General features: G+C 46.8%; 1 protein-coding gene across 1 annotated transcript in view; it reads left to right on the top strand.

The window, feature by feature from the left end:
- LOC147630074 (uncharacterized) overlaps window positions 1–22,389 on the top strand; it is a 70,690-nt gene extending 48,301 nt beyond the window's left edge. Inside the window, exons 13-20 of the mRNA XM_086811697.1 lie at window positions 10,953–11,056; window positions 11,223–11,380; window positions 11,500–11,555; window positions 11,674–11,884; window positions 21,059–21,523; window positions 21,644–21,924; window positions 22,043–22,128; window positions 22,212–22,389. Coding sequence (XP_086667823.1) covers window positions 10,953–11,056; window positions 11,223–11,380; window positions 11,500–11,555; window positions 11,674–11,884; window positions 21,059–21,523; window positions 21,644–21,924; window positions 22,043–22,128; window positions 22,212–22,374 — 1,524 coding nt within the window. The 3' untranslated portion in view covers window positions 22,375–22,389. The remainder of the gene's footprint in view (window positions 1–10,952; window positions 11,057–11,222; window positions 11,381–11,499; window positions 11,556–11,673; window positions 11,885–21,058; window positions 21,524–21,643; window positions 21,925–22,042; window positions 22,129–22,211) is intronic.
- Window positions 22,390–22,622: the final 233 nt, after the last annotated feature.

Raw genomic sequence — 22,622 nt, 5'->3', positions numbered from 1 at the left:
CCACCCATCCGCCTGTGGACAAGGATCTGCCGCCTGCGCATGAACTTGATTGCCTGCGCTTCTTTATACCCAGTGCACCTGGGCTTGTTTATACCCGGCGCACATGCGCTGTCCTGTGCGTACACCTGGCCGATTGCTGCTGCTTGCGCGTACCAGCCCGTGTGCAAGACCCGCCTGCCCACGTGCGCCAGCCTGTGTGTACCAGCCCGCTTACGTCTAGTGTGGAGATCTTGTGGAGATCTTGCGGTTGGCGTCTTCACACATGTAGGTGCGCAGCCTTCAGGCGTTACACAGTCATGAACAGCCACGCCTTTGCTACTTCTCTCTCTCTCTCTCTCTCTCTCTCTCTCTGTGACAAAAACATAGCCGACTGGCTTTTACTACTACTCTCTGTGTTTACACAGTTGAAAACACACATCCGGTCCTTCTTTTGGCAAAGCAAACAACCCATACAAGACCACAACCCCATCACGGGTTCCTACGATGTAAAAATAACATGTTGAATCTGAAAAAACAGCAGTATGAACAGAAAAACAGCAATTTTCTCAAACTCATACCTTTTCTTCGACCTCTTTTCCTCTACCTACCGACTTGCTCGTTTTCGAGGCTTGCTCTGATACCACTGTCAAATCCCCTGAAATCGATCCCGTCAAGTGGGTGGACACACACACGCGCGTAATAGCACAACTAAAATATCACAATATGAATGGACAACTCAATAACAACTGAAAAAAACTGAAATGAAATAAAGATCAATGGACACCAGCACTGGGGCCGGAACGGGCCGACCCCCCCCTCAATATATATAATATATTATTGGGAGTATTTAAGAGGTACAATGTTCCATGGGTTCAATGAACCAGATGATGTCCATGTACAACTGAAATGAATACAGTTACCAAACAATAGTCTTGAAGTGGACGTTCGAAGTAGAGCGAACCACTTGAAGAAGTCTAGTCTCTACGGTCCCGTGCCTTCACTGGAATCCGCAGAGAGCGCCCCACTGGTGTTCCAGGACCACGCACAAACACGCGCTCCCGTACTAACGCCTGGCTCTCCCGATCTCAGCACCCACAGACCGTGGTTCTCCGAAAGCTTGGACTACCCTGCACCGAACAGGTGTTAGCAGCAGTGAATATCCCTTGAAAAATTTACACCAAGGACCTTTGCTTGAATCCCTTTCAATAAGCTTTGCAAAAACCTTTGGTATCAATAGAGTATAAGCTGGCCAATATGTGTGAGTTCGTGGTACTATACCCGGGATGCAGCATCAAGTATTGAGAGACCTGAATATGGGACTGTTTTGGGTCTGAATCGGGCTGCCACACACACCTGACTGGAGCTCACGCTTGATGGAGAGATGGGCTGCTGCAGACTGCTGTTGACCGGTTGTGCATGCACGGGAGAAAGCCCTGAACTGGCTGCTGTTGCTGCTCAATAGCCAACAAGAGAGAGAACCGCCTGGTTGCTGCCGGCCAGCCAGCAAGAGAGGGAGTTGCCTGCAGCTGCTGCCCGCCTAGTTGCCAAGCGATGGAAAGGGGGAGAGTGTCGCTTGTTACAGCCCGCTTGTGGGGTAGAGAGCAAGAGTCGTCTGTTGCAACCGCTTGCGGAGTAGAGAGAAAGAGTCGCCTCCAGCTGCCCGATAGTATGGGGAGCAAGAGAGAGAGAGGCGCCAGGGGCCCCCCGTACAGTTGGCCGACCCACCCTTTGCATGGGGGCGGCCAGTTCGAAGGCTCCCAAGGGGGGGTGGGTAGGTGGCCATGCACCCACCCCCACACACGATTAAGGGAGGGCTTCTCTCCCCGCCATAGCCCATGTGTGGGTGCCCACCCTACAAAAGGACACCATAAAATATTGAGGAGGCCGCCCACTCATTAATGAGTGAACCTGCAACCTTATCAAAAAAAAAACAAAGGTTAGAAATAATGCTATAAAATAAACAAATGAAATACACTTACCACCTGTTCACACGCAACAAAACTCGTCAGAAGATAGAGCAAACTTCACGACTCACTGGCAGGCGTCCTTGCTCAGTAAGTGGCACGTCAGGCAGGCAAACACAAGAATACAAGTCACGCGAAAGCAGTTCCAGACATGCAAACATGAATGCATGTGCAAATAGTATCATGGACATATCTCCCGTTCATGGAACAAGTACTAGACATTCCTGTCGGGCACAATGTTGGCACGACAGAAAGTATAAATCCCGGTCTTCCTATGGAGTGACAGTCCCATAGGTAAGACAGATCCAGGCACGAGCCTCCCTATGGAGTGACAGTCCCATAGGCAAGACACGGCACAAATATTGGCCCTTCCATGGCGTGACAATCCCATGGATAGAACAGAGTCCAGGTCATACACAGGTGGCACTAGTTTGGCTCCAGTCCATACGACACCATCCTGCTAACACATGGGTGGCACCAGTTTGGCTCCCGTCCATACAACACCATCCTGCTAACACGGGTGGCACCAGTCTAGCTCCCGTCCATGTTATGCAAAATACTGGCCCCTTCACATGAGACACCGGCCTGGCCTCATGTGAATAAAACACAAATCTGGAGATGGACCAAATGGTCGGCCAATTGGTGACATCCCCATAGGATCTCCTCGTAGAACGCTCTTGGTACAAGACTCGAAACCTGCAAACAAACCAAACCAAATGTGAAGGGGGTGCAGGCTTGACTCACCTCCCAACCTTGACAGTCGTGGGCAAGCCCACAAGTCTTGGTTGTGCCCACCGAGTCACGAGCTGAGTTAACTAGATGGACGTACCGACCAATCTCTACCTCATGACGTCCCATACCGCCACGAAGCTACCCTTGCGGGCCTCGAGACTGCTAGAGGCCTCGGCTGCATAAAGCAGGTGCACTTCTGCACTAGATCTAGACTCCTGACCATAGAGCTCTCACAAAGACACGCGAGACTCTATGAACTAATGACTAACCTTGGCCACCCTTTTATAGGCTCTCGGCTGGTCATCGGGCGTCCACACTTGGGCGCCCGCTGTAACTCGCGGCAGGTGCCCGGGGGACTAGGGCCTTTCACACTTGTTGATACCATCAATGCATGTTAAAACACTTAAACATGGCCACAGCCTTAACACATATCCATCATCACTTTGCATAGAACATAAAGCTGGACAAAACATCCACAAATGCTGAAAATGGAGCTTGCACGTGTGACACCGCATAGAGGCCGGAATGCCCCCCTTGGAGTATTTTATTACCCAAGGAGAATAATATCATGTACAAGCTTTGAGGGCCTTACTCTCCCCACGGGAGATGCCGGATTATCCCTATACAAATGCCATAACACAGCCTAACACAAGGCTACCAAGCCGGAACATAGGTTGTAGAAATGCCGAGCCAACAATATAATCCATATACCTCCGTGTGGGTACTGATTCTTCCCCAAAAACCATGGGTCTTCATGCAATAGAGCTGGTACAACAAGTACAACTCTCCATTCAGCCGGTACAACAGGTACAATGGCTGGTACAATAAGTACAGTGGTTGGTACAGCAGGTACAACAAGTACAAATGCTGGTACAGCAGGTACAATGGTTGGTACAGCCGGTACGGTGGTTGGTACAGCAGGTACAGTGGTTGGTACAGCCGGTACGATGGCTGGTATAGCAGGTACCGCACAGAATTTCCATCGGAGTCGGGCCAAAAATAGCAACTCTCCTACATTTTAGGAGTGTGGTCCTTTGTATTCTAGGATAATCTCCCATTCCCAAAGCTTGTACTCTCCAAATATTTAAACATCCTGGAGTCTACCAGACCCCTTTCAGACTGGGAAATGTCTAGGCTGGTGACACCCGCCCATCTATACTTGGGTGCCCGCTTGTTAGTCTATCCCTAACTCAGCTCGCCAATTAGCCTGCGTGGCTCCAAGCTTCCCCAAACCTCGAAGCTAGTCTTGTGTGCATGTAGCACACGGTAGATACACACTGTGCACATGCCAGAGATAGTGTCAGGTAGTTGGAGGATTCACATGGCACTCTTCACTCAGATCCTCTTATGGTTAGACAGATTGCCACTGATTTGTATTGCTAGCTTCTTAGTGCTAAGACGCACTTTGATTTGAGACACAGGGCACAGAGGAAGGTTTGGAATGCATTGCCACATTTTATCATTGAGAAGATGTGTACTGCTCTGGATGCCCCTTTTTCTATGCAGGAGTTCAGTCATGCTCTTGATGCCTTACCTCATGGTAAGTGTCTAGGGGAGGATGGCCTCTCCCTTGTTTTTTTCATTACTTTTTGGGATGAGATTGGGGCTCAGATCACATCGTCTCTCCAGAAGATGTGGGACATAGGTTCTTTGCCTTCTTCTCTCACTGAGGGGCTTATTTATCTTATTCCTAAGAGTGGGGATAAGACATTGATTGGCCAGTGGAGATCTATCACCTTACTTGGGACTGCATATAAGATTCTTGCTAAGGCAGTGAGCATCAGATTGTAGCCAATTTTGTAGGATGTCATTAATGATACTCAGAATGGATTCTTACATGGCAGGAGCCTCTTTGATAACATTTTCTCATTTGGGGAGATCGTCAATTGGGCTAAAGCTAGCAATCAGCCCTTAGCCATTCTGCTCTTGGATTTTGAGAAGGCCTATGATAGAGTGCACTGGGACTTCCTTGAGGGTACTCTTAGTCATATGGGCTTCTCTCAAAGATGGATCAAGGGAGTTTCATGCATGTATCGTGATGCCCACAGTAGAGTGCTCGCTTGGAGTGATAGAGGAGAGCGGTTTGAGATTTCTTGCTCAGTACGGGACGGCTTCCCTTTAGCCCCATTATTATATACCATAGTTGCAGAGGCCATGAGCATCTTTCTCCGCTCCACTGCTGGTATTTCAGGATTGAGGTTGCCTCTTCATAGTCAAGAGGAATTGGTTGACTTTGAGTTAGCTGATGACACAGCCATGTTGTTGAAGGCTTCACATATATGCTTATGTTCCTTCCGGGTAGCACTAGAGGAGTTCTGTTTGGCAGCAAGGGCACTCATTAATTGGCACAAATCTGTTGGTTTTTGGGTTAGTGATTCACCGAGAGTTGCTTGGGGTGCAGAGCTTGGTTTTACTTGCATCAGCAGAGGATGCACTGCTAGATATTTGGGATGCCAAGTTGGGATTGATATTTCTCTTGCACAACAGTTTGCTCCCGTACTTATGAGTATCCGGAAGAAGCTCCTCCATTGGATCTCCAGGAGATTAGACTTAGCTTCCAGAGCTTTGGTGGCTAATCAGGTTTTGCTTGCCTCAGCTTGGTTTATTGTCTCTTGTTGGTGCTTCTCTCGTGCGTGCATTGGCCAATTGCAGAGATTGATCCGCAATTCTCTCTGGATGTGTTTGGATGGCACCTCAGACACTCGTGCTAGGGTAGCTTGGCTCACAGTTATTCAGCCCAAATGAGAGGGGGGCTTGAATATTATCGATCCAGATGTTCAGTGTGGGGCATTGCTTTGCAAACTTGGAGTTTCATGCACGTATCGTGATGCCCACATTAGAGTGCTCGTTTGTGGTGATAGAGGAGTTCGGTTTTAGATTTCTCGCTCAGTACGGCAGGGTTGCCCTTTAGCCCCATTATTATATATCATAGTTGCAGAGGCAATGAGCATCTTTCTTTGCTCCATTGCTGGTATTTCTGGATTGAGGTTGCCCCTTCGTAGTCAAGAGGAATTGGTTGGCTCTGAGTTAGCTGATGACACAGCCATGTTCTTGGAGGCTTCACATATAGGTCTCTGGATGAGGTTGATAGACAACCTATTATGTGGAATGAGCTCATCAGGGATGAGGCCGGTTGGCCACTTGGTGCATCTCGTTATATGCATTGGGGTTAGGATGGGAGATGTGCATACACAGTTCTTGCTTGGAAGACCTTCAGGAGTCTTCTGGAGGATCGGAGAGTTGCATCCATTCAACATCTTAGGTGTGATATGCAGCGGAAGTCTTTGTATTGGTTGATCCTGTCACACTCACACCGTCTTCTATATCCTGAGTTTTGTGAGTTTAGCAATCCAATTCATTACTTCAAACTTTAAAGAGTTGAGAGAGAGAGATATGAGAACTGTACACCAGATTGGGTCCCGAATTACCCACTGAAGGGCCCCCTATCCCGATAACAAGATAGTATTTGCTTTATTTCTTTAGAGAGAATGACTGTGGACTGTAGATAAGCCAAACGCAAGATCTCGGAGGATCGGAGAGTGGGTTATCTGTACACTGCTGTAGAAACACCTCGATGACTTGATCTCGAGCCTATGCACTCTTCCCAAGGGCATGAGGAAGGGCTGCACACCTGAGGCTGAGAGAAGAAGAAGGTGGACTGTTCTACACTATGTTAGAATGCTGAAAACACTTATGAATGCTGTGTTACCTTCACGAGATGACTGCTGAATGTGTGGATGATGCACAGAAGGCTGGACACTGATGCAAACAACAGATTCAGGGCTGGAAACTGCTGTAGACTGAATCTTCAGGGCTGGAATCTGCTGTGGACAGAAACGCTGAAGTGTAGAGGATGCTGTGGACTGAAACGCAGACCTGTAGGGCTGCTGGACTGCAAAACGCTGGTGTTCTGAAGCTGCTGACAGAAACGCTGAGGTCCTGAGGGTGCTGGATAGAAACGCATGCATGTACTGCTGAATTGGAGACTGTAGAGGACTGAATCAGGGCTGCTTTGGGCGCTGAAAACAGGCTGATTGGAGGCTGATAGCAGGCGCCTAGGGCTGACTGAAGCTATGGTTTCTCAAGGGGCTGGAGAAGAAAGCTTATGGGCTCTAGGGCTGGATTAGTCTTGGGCTGAAAGCAAGAAGGAGGAGAGCTCTTAGCACAATGAAGACTGAATGACAAAAGAGGCTCTAGGCAAGCCTATTTATACTAACTGGAGGTTGGTCATTTAATAAAGTTAATATTTATAAATGCCCAATAATGCAAATAATGCTAAATAAATACTAATAAATATGGGAAAAATACCAGATAAATCCCAGTAAATTCCCTAAGGCTTTGGGGATGTTCTAAATGATGCACAGGCATATGTATGCATATTATGCAAGATGCAGAGTGCTTTCTGATGCAAACCCTAAGGCTTCTACTGACTCTACATGCATGAATGATTCTCTCCAAGTGGGTTAAGGGACTTGACTGACTGACTGACCCACTAAGGCTGAGGAATGACCTACGTAGCTCGTGCCTGACTTATCCTGGACTGAGGATGTACAATGGGGTCACGGCGTACGACAATTATCATCCTATTGGGTTCTAAAACTGTACAACTGCTGCACTTCTGATGATGAGCCATCTTGTCACCATGCACTGAGTGCAGAGTGCATGTGACATTCCCTCCTGATTAGCTTGGCGGCAGGTTCATGGCTTCCAAGTAGTCCGCCAATAACTGGGGGTACTCCTGGAAGAACTCCTCGTCGAGCCATACGGCTTCGTGGGTGCCTCGATCTCGGATTTTCGTATAGAACTGACGAATTCGTCGACTGGAACCATGCTTCCATCGATGAAGAAGGATTTGCTCAGGCTCAATAACTTCTGCCTCGTCTACCACGTCTGGCTGCTGTTCATCTGAAACATCAAACACTTCTGGACCAACATATGGTTTTAGCCAAGAAACATGGAAAACATCATGCATTGTCCAACTGGCAGGCAACTTTAACTTCATTGAGACATCACTTATCTTCTTAACTATTGGAAAAGGGCCAAAACTACGGAATGAAAGCTTGGGACAACGTTTGTCCACTTGTTTCAATCTTTGCTTCATGATACGCAGATAAGAAGAGGGAGATGTAGTCGGGTGCTGCTGGAGGTGTAGAAGGACGTGCTGCTGCTGCCTCCAAGAGTTGGAGACGCTCCATGAGAAGCTAGTTCTGAGCTCTAAGAAGAGCTATGGTGTCTGCTGTAGGCGGAAGAACAAGGTCTCCTTCGGGGGAGACGTCTTCCGGCTGATGAGTACTCTCTCCTGTAGACATGATGCTGAAGTTGGTGGTCGTGCCGGAACGCAATCTAACCATCCAAGGATGCCCCCACGCTAGGATACGGTGTGTGTGGACAATCTGAATCTGATACCAATGTGATATGCAGCAGAAGTCTTTGTATTGGTTGATTCTGTCACACAAATGCTCACACCGTCTTCTGTATCCTGAGTTTCGTGAGTTTAGCAATCCAATTCATTACTTCAAACTTTAAAGAGTTGAGAGAGAGAGATATGAGAACTGTACACCAGATTGGGTCCCGAATTACCCACTGAAGGGCCCCCTATCCCGATAACAAGATAGTATTTGCTTTATTTCTTTAGAGAGAATGACTGTGGACTGTAGATAAGCCAAACGCAAGATCTCGGAGGATCGGAGAGTGGGTGATCTGTACACTGCTGTAGAAACACCTCGATGACTTGATCTCGAGCCTATGCACTCTTCCCAAGGGCATGAGGAAGGGCTGCACACCTGAGGCTGAGAGAAGAAGAAGGTGGACTATTCTACACTATGTTAGAATGCTGAAAACACTTATGAATGCTATGTTACCTTCACGAGATGACTGCTGAATGTGTGGATGATGCACAGAAGGCTGGACACTGATGCAAACAACAGATTCAGGGCTGGAAACTGCTGTAGACTGAATCTTCAGGGTTGGAATCTGCTGTGGACAGAAACGCTGAAGTGTAGAGGATGCTGTGGACTGAAACGCAGACCTGTAGGGCTGCTGGACTGCAAAACGCTGGTGTTCTGAAGCTGCTGACAGAAACGCTGAGGTCCTGAGGCTGCTGGACAGAAACGCATGCATGTACTGCTGAATTGGAGACTGTAGAGGACTGAATCAGGGCTGCTTTGGGCGCTGAAAACAGGCTGATTGGAGGCTGATAGCAGGCGCCTAGGGCTGACTGAAGCTATGGTTTCTCAAGGGGCTGGAGAAGAAAGCTTATGGGCTCTAGGGCTGGATTAGTCTTGGGCTGAAAGCAAGAAGGAGGAGAGCTCTTAGCACAATGAAGACTGAATGACAAAAGAGGCTCTAGGCAAGCCTATTTATACTAACTGGAGGTTGGTCATTTAATAAAGTTAATATTTATAAATGCCCAATAATGCAAATAATGCTAAATAAATACTAATAAATATGGGAAAAATACCAGATAAATCCCAGTAAATTCCCTAAGGCTTTGGGGATGTTCTAAATGATGCACAGGCATATGTATGCATATTATGCAAGATGCAGAGTGCTTTCTGATGCAAACCCTAAGGCTTCTACTGACTCTACATGCATGAATGATTCTCTCCAAGTGGGTTAAGGGACTTGACTGACTGACTGACCCACTAAGGCTGAGGAATGACCTACGTAGCTCGTGCCTGACTTATCCTGGACTGAGGATGTACAATGGGGTCACGGCGTACGACAATTATCATCCTATTGGGTTCTAAAACTGTACAACTGCTGCACTTCTAATGATGAGCCATCTTGTCACCATGCACTGAGTGCAGAGTGCATGTGACATTAGGGGCTCTCGCATTCGTATCGATCAGATTGATACAGCTATTCCGCATGAGTGACTCTCTGGAACCTTTCATGGAGACTATCATCCGAGTTGACTTCGAGTTTTTCGAGGATAGGCATACCTCTGTAGGTCATTGCTCTCCTGGGCTAGGAGGCTACAGATTGTATCATTTACTCTATCATGCTTGGAGGGAGATTGAGGAGATCATCCCAGATACTAGGCTTAGTCTAGTAAGAATTGTTGGTCGTTCGGGGAAGCATTGGTTGATTGACCCTTCTCCTCAGATAGTGACTTATGGCTCTTGGTGTTTTTGGTTATATGGTGGCAGTCCTATCAGATATCTTCAGTGGGATCCAGGAGAGTTGGAGTGGATTGATGCCTTCGATCCTTTGAAAAGCCTTCCTTTTTTCAGTTTCACCGCTGTCCGGAATGCCAGGCTTCTCCTCACTCGATAGATGCATAGGATCCCTACTCTCAGGCCTCATTGGGAGAGCTATGATATTTTTCCAGTGATATAGTGCTGATATTGGCATAGACTTTGGCACTCATACAGAAGGAGCCAGATCTCTCATTTCTTTTGGTTATTCTTGCATGGTGGTCTCCCCACCAATCAGTGGAGATCGGTTTTTGGTGTAGCACCTTCCTGCCCTAGGTGTGGGGCAGATTCTGAGACTGTACAACATTGTTTATGGGGATGCAGCATTGCACAACAGATTTGGGGTTCTGTAGCCCAACTTATGGGCAAATTGAGTGGCCAAGACATGCATGTGACTTGGGGGGCAGTTACTTGGCTCTCCCAGTCCAGTCCGCAACTTTTTTATGAGGCCAGTGGTACAGATTATGCTATTTTCATTCGTAGAGGTATTGCCCATCATGGTTTATTACAGGATGTCCCTCACTTTGATTATACACCCCCGAGACAAAGGATTGACACCAGTTGGGAGATTGTTGCGAGTATTACAGCATGGCAGATTTGGAGAGCTAGATGCACGGAGGCTATTGAGGGTGTCTAGATTTTGGGTCTCAGTGCATTAGTACTATATGGGGTGATATCATCTATACTCTTATAGCTACTTGGTCTCGTATTCAGGGGCCCTCTCGTTTTGCGTAGGCAAAGCGTGTGATATTCATGTGGGAGTGGGACCATGGCGTCTTCTTTTCCTCTAGTACCACAGGTCTTTCATGGCATCATGATGCTCCTCAGTGGTTGAAATTAGCTTACATATTGGGGTGATTCGTTTCTTTTCTGGTTTATAGCTCTGATTGTTGTATGTCTTTTTCATACTTAATAGAAGTCACTTTCTGAAAAAAAAAAAGGTCAGCTTTTAGGGGGACACAATTGAAAGCACTCTGGACACATTTACATTTCTTCTGTGTTTGACAAGCTTGACATCGCACATCTATAGAGGATCAGTAAGGCTACTATGGTTTAATTTCATTTTTGCTGTGAACAGGTTGAAAATCACACAGGGTTGGATCTTTGTTGTAGCTTTGATAACAAAAATCACAAAGAGGTTGTAAAGATTCCAGCTTGGACAACAGATACCTTTCTTGTAAGGTAAATTCACAACTCTTGAAAAAAATGTTACCTGTCCATTTCAAGCCTGTAATCTAGGTTTCTACTGCCTTTAGAAAAAAGAAACTAGAGATTCAAGGGGCAATTAAATGAAGGCTTAAGAATATGTGTGTACTGATGTATCATATTTCTGGGTCATCACTTCAAGGAACATGACTTCTCGAAGGGACTTATGGCCAGCAAAAGTATCGTCATCAGTATTCCTTTATCTTGAGAAGACAGACACTGCCCTGTCTTCTTCTGTCCATATATCACTAGCAGAACCAGGCGTCACTGCTGTCCGAACACGCTTGGAAAGCAAAGAAGGTAGACATCCTTTTCTTGGATATCTCAATTTTTGTATTTCATAAGGGATTGCATCTTTGTATCCTCCAAATGGGGAGAACTCCTTGTAGATGATCACAGTTTTTGAAAAATTTGAACAGGACATAAAAGATCTTCTGGCCCTATAATCGTGGTAGATGTTTCTAAACAAAGCCAGGTAGAAAAGACCTGTTACGTTTCATTCATGTTTTGCATTTTTTTATCATCTCCCTTTACGTGTATATATTTTGTGGTTTTGACGTTAAAATGTCTCATGCTGGACTGCCAACATGCAGGATGGCATTGTTGTAACAGTTTCACCTATGGTACGGATTCATAATGCAAGTGGTCTTGCATTGGAGCTCCGATGCAGACGGCCAAATCGTGAGGGTGAGGGTGCTGTTGTATTATTGGAAGATGGTGACGTGATTGATGATTCCATGGGAGCTTTTGATGCGATGAATTTACAAGGAGAGCTGAGAAAGGCTTTGTCCTCGTTCAATGTTGGTAGGTTTGACCTGTTGATTGGCATTAGCAACCATCTTTGAATTTTGAGGATGCATCTAGGTAATGTGTGAAAATTATCCTCGTCAATCTGTTTTCATGCAAATTACATCTACAAGATCGCATCATGGAATGTTTCTCTTGTAGACTATCATGAAATCGAGGGTGCACTGTAATATCATTAATTTACTCTCTCTCTCTCTCTCTCACGGCAGATCTTACATGTGTGTGCTACTAGTGATATTTTTTTGCTAAAAAGTTGTTGCGTAGACTAACTGAAATCTTCTACACACTCCTCCCTCATATGTCTCTTTCTCCAACTGCTTGTTGTGCCTTTGAGGTTTGCATTGAACCTCTACACTACAGAGGAAGCCGTTTGATACATCTACTCGAGCTCCTCATTGTTGTCTTTTGTGTGTAAAATTTTCTCTTTCAAAGCTATGGCTTCTCTTTATTGCTGCTCTATGTGCGCTGCTTACAATTCTTCTTGTCTCACCCCAAATCCCACGTTCACATCAAACAAATCGATGCGAACACTTACACAAAGTCAGACACAACGACTCACAACGTCCGCACACCAAATTTGCTAAGGTAGTTTATCCTCCTATGGCAACCCAATCTCGACCTCCACAGCTATCAAATAAGGATACTGCGCTCCTTGACAAATCCTGTCTGAGTAGCATGAATCAACTCCCCCAGGAAGGGCTGGATCCTCAAACTCAAGGCCTTTGCTAAGACCTTGTAGACAGTATTGAGGATCGTAATAGGCCTCCAATGCCGAATATCATCTGATACTCCCTCCCCCTTGGGGATAAGATAGATCAAGCCCTCTGAAAAGCTCTGCGGCATCACCCAAGTGTCCAAAACATGCTGAAAGCCCCTGCGGAGGCCTAGTCCCAAAAGGTCACAATAGCGCATAAAAAAGGCCGGCGTCAGTCTGTCCTCCCCTGGGCAACTATGTCGCGGCAGGACCCTCAAGGCCTCGGCAAGCTCAATCTCTGACAGAGGCGCACCTAGAACTGTACGCATACGGTCTGTGACCCTCCTCTGCACATGGGCCCACACAGTCTGTCTGCAAACATCTCGATCCTCAGTGGCTGGCTCCGCTGAAAGCAGGTCTCTATAGAATGCAATGGCAATGGCTCTGATCTCCCCGAGCTCAGTAGCTACCGATCCATCCGGTCTACCAAGCTGGCGGACTCCTGCTCACGCATGACGGGGTCCAGTGATCTCAAAAAACTCTCCAGTCACTCTATCACCAAGCTGCGTCCACTGAGAGGCCTGACGACGATAGTAAAACTCATGTCTCTGCTCCTCTACCTCTCTAACCTCCTGGCGTGCCTGTCTCAGCTGGGACGCCACCCACTCACATGCAGGCTGCTGCTCCTGAAGGCGCTGTAGAGAAGCAAGGCTGCGTCTCAGCCGATGCTCCCGCTCGCGAATCTCTCCCAGCCGTGTCAAAGCTGCAGCGTGCAGAAAAGAGCTAAGATCGATGAGTCCCTGGGCACACTAGCCCGCTGCATCCTGGTCAGAGCACTGACTATCATGCCAGATCCTCTCAATGTCCTCAGCGAGACTAAGATCTGTAAGTACCCTCTCTGGGATCCTCAACTGCAAGCTGGGCTCCCGTGTCCTCTCCTCCAATGTCAAGATAACTGGCGCATGATCTGAAAATGAGGTGCCAGCGAGAATGCCGACAGAGCCCCCTCGCTCCCCTAACCAGTCACCCACATAAAAGCGATCAATCCGTGATAGATTAGTCCCTCCCTGCCGGCGATCCGACCGAGAGAAACTAAGACTGTCCTGAGACCGGGAGAAAGCCCCATGCTGCCATGCATCAGTGATCCTCAGTGACATGCAAAACCGGTCCCAAGCTGCAAGGTTCGTGCCGTGCACTGTAACATGACTGCCTCCCACCCTATCTGCCGGGTCCTCAAGCATGTTGAAGTCTCCCCCGACACACCAATGTGCGGCCTCTCGCAATGCATCCGTAACCTGGGTCCAGAACTCTGCTCTGGCACTAGCATGATTGGGCGCATAGACGTTGAGCACGCCCAATAGCTCATCATGCATCCTCAGAATGACATACTGTGCTCTACCAGGCACAATGATCTCTCGATCCACAATGGCCTGCCGCCATACATCTCCAATGACCATGCATACTCCTCCCTGTCCACCCAAAGGACCAAACCCTGCAGACCAAAAAGTGTCCCATCTACCAGGCATCACCGAACCATATCTCCGGATCTTGCTCTCACCCAAGTGGTGCTCCTGCATCATCAAAATATCAATGCTGCCACCAACCAGGCATCTCTGAAGCTCCTGCCTCAAGCACCCACGATAGCGTATAAAATGTGCTCCGCCAAGGCCCTGTACATTCCATGAGATGATCCTCATGGATGCCCTGCTGAGGTGGATGCTGTCTCAGCCGTACGGCGGGCCTTCGCAAGCGGCTTTGATGGAGAGTAGTCCCCATCCGAGCGGCTGCGAATCTGCGCACCCGGTGTACTGCAAGAATCCCGGATCAGGCGCCAGTGGCTGTGGCCCATGGCGACTGCCTCTCGCTCTGACAGAGCAACCTCGTGTATACACACATATCCAGGGTCGCGTGCTAAGTCTGCCACTATGCGAATGACCAAATGTCGAATCCCTGAGGTATCCACACTCCCGGGATCCAAGTCGGCCTATCACATCTGTCACCTCCAGATCGCTCGTGTGATGAGAAAACTCAACTGCCTGAGTCTTCAAAGTGCTGAGAGCGAGTTCTAGAGTCCACTCCCGGTCGCAAGGGCCACATAGAGGGAACGAGAAGGCCACCGCTGAGTCTAGTGCCTCCTCCCCGCGGGCCGGAGGTATCACTACATGAACTCGGATGGGGGCTGGCTCATGGGGGCCCTATGCTCCAAAAAGCCGTGTGAAGGCATAATCAAAAGCCTCCGAGCGCTGTCTAATGCCAAGGCGACTCAGCCGACTGCGGATAGATGAAATCCGTGAAGCCCGAATCGGCATAGTAGGTCTCCTCTGTGATGCTCGAGCGAGGTCAGTGCTCAGCGCCCTCCGGACTGCAGGTGAACGCCAGGGGACTGCCAGGACCTCCCGGGAAGGTGAGGCGGGCGGAGGGGGAGGAGGGGGGGCGAGGGGGGTGGAGGGGGAGCCGTTGCCGAAACCGGAGCGGAGACGGGAGGAGGCGATGGTGGAAGCGAGGCGGTGGGAGGGGACGGGGGTGGGGGGGGTGAAGGAGGGGTGCTGGCATCTCTTGGTCCTCAGTCGTCGCCGCGGGGGTCTCCTCCTGGAGGGGAGAAAAGCTGTTCCTCACGGGAACCCAGTGAGGCTGAGACTGTGGCTGTCTCCCTCGGCGGCGCCCTTGTCCAGGCTGCCACTCCGAGGTCTCTGTGGCCTAAGCAGGTGTCCCGGAGGCAGCCTGCCAAGCCGAATCTTTGGGCGGGCCATCAGTAGCCTGCTGCTGTGGTGAGGGTCGGGGTCTCCTGCGAGGGCAGGCCTTGGCCAGATGGCCGACCTGCCTGCAAATGAAGCACTGATTCGGGAGCCCCGAGAACTCCACTCTCTGATCTATCCATCCCCCTCTATCCTAGGTAGCTGAATGACCTTAGGAAGGAAGGAGATGTCAGACACCAACACTCTGACCGAAGGTAGCCCAGCTGCTCTGGCCACCACTGAAGCTGCGAGGGGCCAGTCTCTAGTACCGAGCCCACCAATGCTCCGAGCCTGGAGAGGAGCGGAAGATACTCCCGGCGGAGTCCAGGAAAGCAAACTGTAACATGGAAAAGGCGCTCTCCCTGCTCCGCCGCTGCTGGGTCAAATCCATGCTGCCAAGGTCTGAAGAAAGCCCGAGCACCCCTGATGTCAAGGGGACTCATGGCAAGGACCTTGGCAACGCTCTGGGCGGCCTCGAACTCGATCTGGTAATGTCCACGGCCCAGTAGTTGTACGTCCAGGATCTTGCCCACATCTGCAAGAAGGCAGGCCTGAAGAAGATCCCTGATCTCCCCTCTGCTGGGGCGAGTGCCGACTATACGGCAGATGGTGGAATGAGCCTGGAGGCGTTCCACCTCTGCGGTGAGGCTCGCTTCCTCTTCTGGCGAAAGAGAAAGCCTGATGGGGGTGTCCTCAGGGGCGGGCGAGGGGGCTGCGGATGAGTCCCTCTGAGGCGGGGCGGGAGGAGCCTCCATCAGAGTCTGAAGCTGCGGTGAAGGCGGGATCCTGCTAGAACCGAGTTGCACACAGAGAGGCGGAAGACGGAGCAAAAAGGAAAACAAAACCCCCTGGGGGTGGAAGCAAGAAAAAGGGGGGGGGGGGGGGGGGGGGGGAGGCGAAGGAGAAACCCTAGGGGGGGAGGGCGGGAGCTGCGCGCAAGAGGGAGGGGAGGAAAGCGAGCTGGCGGAGGGGGGGGACGGGGCGCTGCAGAGGGGAGGAGGGCGCGAAGAAAGGGGGGGGCGCGAAGGTGAGGAAGGGCGGCGAGCAAAGCAGGACGGCGGCAGCGAAGGCAGGCGGGAGGGGGCGCATCAGCGCATGCAGGCGGGGGGGGGGGGGGGGGGGGGGGGGGGGGGGGCTAATGGATAGGCGGCGGGCAATGTAGGGCGCAGCAGCGAAGGCAGGCGGGGGGGCAAGGGGAGGCGCGAGGAGCGAGGGGAGGCGAGGGGGCGAACAGGTAGGGAAGGCGACGGGCGCAGCTGTGCAGGCAACGCGAGCAGGGAGGGGGGCGGGAGCTTCAGCGAGCACGGAATTCACAACATTATCTTGGAATTTGAAAGTGTGCAATTACTAATTGTTGAGCATCCTTTTTAGGGCGACCAATCCTTGATGATGAAGCCATATCTTTCTGAGAAGACCTAACACAAAATAAATTTGAGGACATAAATACACCAAAGGAAACAATGCAATTCATCTTAACTATGAACTAAATACGGATCTCAAAAAAAAGAAGCTACTCCCAAAGGAAAATTTGATATATCCCACTTAGTGGCGAATTCTTATGGCCCTTTATTTTTGTTAATAGAAGATGCTTTTGTTCTTCAAGAAGGACCTACCTCATCAAGGCAAAAAGAAACCAATTGCAAACAAGGAAAAAAGGAAAGTTGATATATCCCACTTAGCAGCGAGTTCTTATGGCCCTTTAAAACTTTTTGAGAAACTTATCAGGTCAAGCCTCTTTACAATGATCACGTCTTCACTAGCTACTTTACAATAACTGCTCGGAATAGCCTTGGGTACCTTACAAGGATCCCGGCATGGCCATTTTTTCCCCTAAAAAGAATCCTTCCGTGACAGATCTAATACAGTTTCCCACCTACTTCCATTCCAGAGTTGACCCTTTCTATCATTCATAAAATGAGCAACAAGCAGACAGCTGAGATCCAGTTCGTGTTTCCCAAAATCTACTTCATCGGATAGACAATGGGTCCAACAATATTTATACCCTATTTCCCAAATGGTTGCAAGCAAATGCCAAGGTGAGTTCCATCTTGCCTTTGTGCTTTTTTTTGGGCCTTAAATGTTGGCACTTGTCACAACATTTGATGTATTATGTGACATCCTTAAAGAGTGTAGGCCACTAGAGATGGCTTTGAAGGATTTTCTAAGTGGTGTGGTGCAAGCATTGAGATGCCCACCTTCTATGCCAAAATGGGATTCTTGGAGTATGTCAAGTTCATGCTGACATACATTGCTATGAAATATAGTCCTAACTTGTTCTATAATACAATGGGAATAGACTTGCTTATTAAAAATTACTTTGAAAAACACTGATACAAAAGCTCAAGACAACACATGCACGCCAAGTGGTGCAAGAGTCTACATGAATTCCAATGCTTACAATGTCTCTTCATGGGAATGCCTTCAATTTCATTCCCATGTACTTGATGTAGATTCTTTATTCTTATGCCAAGAAGGAGACTGTCCAAAAATTGAATGATACAAATAGCATGCCTCATCCATATTTTATACGAGATAAGCACGGTATGCTTTTCTTGAGTTTGAACAAAAATGTGTTAATAAATCTAGCTTCTCTAATTCTTTCAAAAATTAATTCTTTTGGTACTTGTCTATCTTAAATTCTAATATTGCTTTTGCCAAAAAAGTTTAGCTCTTGTCCTTTTTGCCATAACTCTCGCAAAACACATCCTGTTGCACTCCATTAAATTCTAGCCAAATGCTCATAATAGCTCTCGACATGCACTAGAAGCTATCGGCATGCCTAGGAAGAATCCTACATGTATTGGAGGCTACCAACATGCCTAGGAAGCACCCGACATGCATTGGAAGCTACTTCATGCTTAGGTAGCTACCAGCATGCGTTGGAAGCTATCGGCATGCCGGCCTAGCCAGCTATGGACATGCATTGGTAGTACCCAACATGCATTGGAAGCTACCAGCATGTGGCATATTCACAAGTCTCATGCATGTGAACACTATTGCAAGCAAAATAGGTGACTGACGAGGGTTACCTAAAAAGATTCTCTCCCAATATGTGTGAAATCTAAAAAATGGCTTAAAAACATAGTTTTTTGAAAACACATCTAGAATTCCATGTATAAATTTAAAAAATACATGAATTTTGGTATTTTTTTTCAAGAATGAAAACAAGTGTGACCTTTGTAGATTTATAAACTGCTGTTGTTTGTGACAAAAATAAACTTGACTTACAAAATTATATAGGAGTCTACATAACTTAAAGAAATATAAATCTTTGTCAAATAAAAATAAGACTTTTTTAATGGACTTTTTGGGACAAAATCTACCACTATGTATAAATATGCACATTATTTGATAAGTACTAAAAAAATATTAGAATACATAACAATATAAGCTCCATAATTTATGAAAAAATCTACAAACATCCTTGAGTCAAATAGTAAAGCCTTTAGTATATACTTACCTTGACAGTTTGCATGATATAATTATTTGCTCTATTATTTATAAGCAGATAGTGGGCATGATGTACAACCAATGCTAAGTGTTTAAAGAGGTCAACTTATAGGTGTGCAAAGGTTGACTTGTATTCATATATATATATGTAGAAGATGGTAACTATGGAGGCTCTGAGTAAACCTAAGCATGTTAAAAGAGATATTTTTTCAGCAGGACAATCTTAGAGGCAGACATCATATAGCCTATGGGTGTAGATTTCGACCCACATAGGCATTTGTTTTCATGAAGGGGATTTTTGTTATGCAATATGGATAAGGGTGGCAGGAAGAAATTGTAGCCTATATCATGTACATATGTGGTGGTGGCAAAAATTCACAGTATGCATATGTTGATGTTTGATCCCAAATAGACATTATTATGAACATAGGTGATGGTATATCTAAGAGTAATGTAGGAATGAGCTCTAGTTATAATTATTTATAGTGCATGTGAAGGATGTTGAAAGATGGTATGTCTAAGAGTAGTTTGTAGCCTTCTAATTTACAGGCTTTTTGATGTGAGGTTTTTATGGCTTGAGGTTCTGTATTTCAAGGTATCAATGTGTGTGTGTGTGTGTGTTTTTTTTTTTAAATAATTTTTTTTTTTGCGAAATCCTAATACCTTGTATGGTCTCTGTATGTGGGGTCAAACGAGGCCCGGAGTCACTTCTAGCTGTGAACGTGTTAGGGAGAAAACCATTTTTATCTTCTAGATGCCACAAATGAAATTGAATTCGATTGATACTTGGAGATGGCTTATCCTGTTGTGGCACTCTTTTTCCATGAGTCCCACCCTTTTCATTTGGCCTTTCACATAAGAAACTACTATCTTCTTGTGGCAGTAAGCATCGCAACTCAATGTTGATGTGATTCATCCTACTATTAGACATAAATATGATGACCCATCCACAAATCATCTAAACTACAAGTTGTATGAAGTAAGTGGACTTTTTAGGCTGTGCATAGTGGCTGTTTGGTCGAGTGCGCATCTGTATTCTTTCTCCACAGAAATCCTTTAAAAAAAAATATTATTTAAAAAGCGTGTCATGTGATATACCTGCTAAAACAACCCTTAAATATTGCCGTAAAACAAGTGGAGAATGTCAAACCTATCTTGCATGGGTGGACAAAAAGTGCGTTCTCAACTGCAACTCAGATTCTTATGCCATCATGTGGTTGATAGTGATCATTGATGGGATTTCCATTTATAGCACTGCACAGCTTGGACTAAAGATCAAATGGAAATCTGCAAACTCTAAAAGAATGGCCCTCCAACCACCTGGATCAAATGGTAAATATGGGATACGCAAGATGTCCCCTCCTGTGGAAAGATATAATGTGGTTGACATGCCCTTTCTGTGTGAAGACATTGGGAAGATTGACTGTTCCATTTTTTGAAGAAAGGTTGAGCCATCCAGTCGAGGAAAGACTATGGGAGAGGATAGCTTCTGGCTTTAAAATTGTTAAATGGGAGAGAATTAAAAAAAAAACTATCACTAGTGTGTATACATGGGATATCAGCATATGACCCTGTGTATGAGGTAAACTAGCCATGATCAACTAATGGTAATGCCCACCTCAGCCAATACCGATCTGATGGCCAAGAGAATATTAGGTCTCGTGATGGAAGCATGTCATGGTGTCAAAGAGCCTTGTGGATCTGTATCTGGTGGGTGGAGGGCCGCGATGCTTTGGGTCGGGGGTGTATGGTGTGCAAAATATATGAAGCTCTATCATTGAGGACCCCTCTGGGCATGGGGCCAGACCGCTAGTGCGGGTGGTGGGCTCTGATGTGGATGTAGAGTAAGCGCAAACAAAAATTAATGTGAATCAATCCAAGGCTTCCAAGTAGGTCGGGATGGAGGAGAGACCAGCTTCCCAGTCCAGTTGTCTACCATCATGGCAGGACGTCCTTATCACCTTTCTAAGATAATTGCCAAGGCACAGCAGCCTTGAGAGGCCTTTACTTTGAATGACTCTGACATGTCCTTACTTTGAATGACTCTGACATGTCCTTACATGGATTCTGCCATTTCAAAGGGGGGGGGGGGGGGGGGGGGGGGGGGGGGGGGGAACTTCTACTCGTGTCATGATTAATTCTGATTTGTCAAGTTCAAGGTGCTCAAACATCACAGCACCTTACATGTTGTTTGACTAACATTTAATGTGGTTACAATCTCTGTCATTTAAAAATTAGGTTCAGGACAGCATTTACAAAATCAGGATTAAAAGAACAAGTTTTTTTCTGCAGGGAACTATCTTTTGTCCATACGCCCTACACAACCGTCACTTTCTGGTTCTTCTCTCATGTCAGCCAATGAAGAAATCAAGGAATCTGAGTTTGATTGGTCAGAAGACATCAAAGGAGCAAAGCCTATCCGTAGCTTAGGATTTCTTGAGAAACTGCAGTATGGACTAAGAAAATCTCTCAAAGGACGTAATTTAGCACATTCTTTTGGCACTGTTTACTGTGCCCCGAAAGTAAACGAGAGTGGTAAGGCCGGCGTTTCAAAGAGTACACCTGGAGTGCACCTATTTATTCGGAGCACACGCAGACATGTCCCTGTTGCATCCATGAACCCAAATGACAAGCATGAAGCAAGTCGTTCAATTGTTGCATGGCAAGAGCAACAAGAGCTGGTGCTATTGCCCACCATACGTGTTTACAATCTGCTTGAATCAAAAATTTCAATTCAACTGGATGCTACTTCAGAAGGTTTTTTTATTTGTACTTAATCTCTGCTTACATGCAATGGCATGCAATGCTTGTCTTTGTGTCTCTTATTTTTCTGCTTGCGAGAGCTGATGTAGAAGCAATCATTATGGTGGGCTACAGGGAAGACAGACAATCTTTTGGATTGTGAGATGCATATTGAACAAGCAGGAAAAGCCTCCTTGTATGCAGACCTTGCAGAGCTCTCCTTTTCTGTGAAAATTGAGGATCTTATGCTTACAAGTAATTATATTAGTATTGGGGATTGGAAAAGGAGCTCTGAGCACTCTAGTGCTTCTCCACCTGTTGATGGCTTGAAGGAGTTGGAAATGGAGTTAGACTTTGGGGACAATCACCATTATGCAAAGCTCAAAATTTTTCGTGCAGATGATGGGGTGTTACAGGTAAAGCTAGAAACAAAGCCTTTTTGTGCTGAAACTGTGCATTCTGAAAATACATCTCCGGTTATGCTATTTTTGCCTATGTTATCACACAGACATCTCATGCTTGTGAGGTTTCCAGGTGCTAGTGTACACGCAATATGCATTGAAGAACAAGAGTGACACTGCTCTTCTCTGTTGTGCACCAAAGCGATCAAGATCTCTCTGGTATTTCCTTTTCTTGATATGGTTGGTATAATTGTGCAAATGGTTTGCTCAGGTATTGAATACTGCAAGCATTGTTGCTGTAGGGGTGACAGAGCTCCATGGAATAGAGGCAGCAAGATGCAGTGGCCATCGGGAGAGGCTGGGATGGTTCTTCACCCCGGTGTAAAGATCTCATTGCTTGAAAGGCTTGCTACTATACCTCTCTTTAGACGGATCAAAATATCTCTCTTTATTTTCAAGCTGTAACATCTGAAGTTTTCTGTAAAACTTATCACTGAGTCAGAAAAGTGTATTTCAATGTCTATTTGTGTTTAGGATAGCCATTGACTCTGGGTTAATCAGCATTCTAACAAGTAACATGTTGCATGTGCAATCACAAGCTTTCAATGAATGCAGAATAAAGCAAAGACTGTGACACCAATATGCAATGCAGATATATGATTGATTGCTGATGCTTCAAAGTTTCACCTCTTGTCTTGGTTTGTGAAACCCTT

Source organism: Cibotium barometz, chromosome 17, assembly GCF_041138505.1.
Source record: "Cibotium barometz isolate CiBa-2024 chromosome 17, ASM4113850v1, whole genome shotgun sequence".
In the NCBI taxonomy this organism is placed as follows: domain Eukaryota; kingdom Viridiplantae; phylum Streptophyta; class Polypodiopsida; order Cyatheales; family Cibotiaceae; genus Cibotium; species Cibotium barometz.
This window is presented reverse-complemented; position numbering and strand designations above follow the sequence as displayed.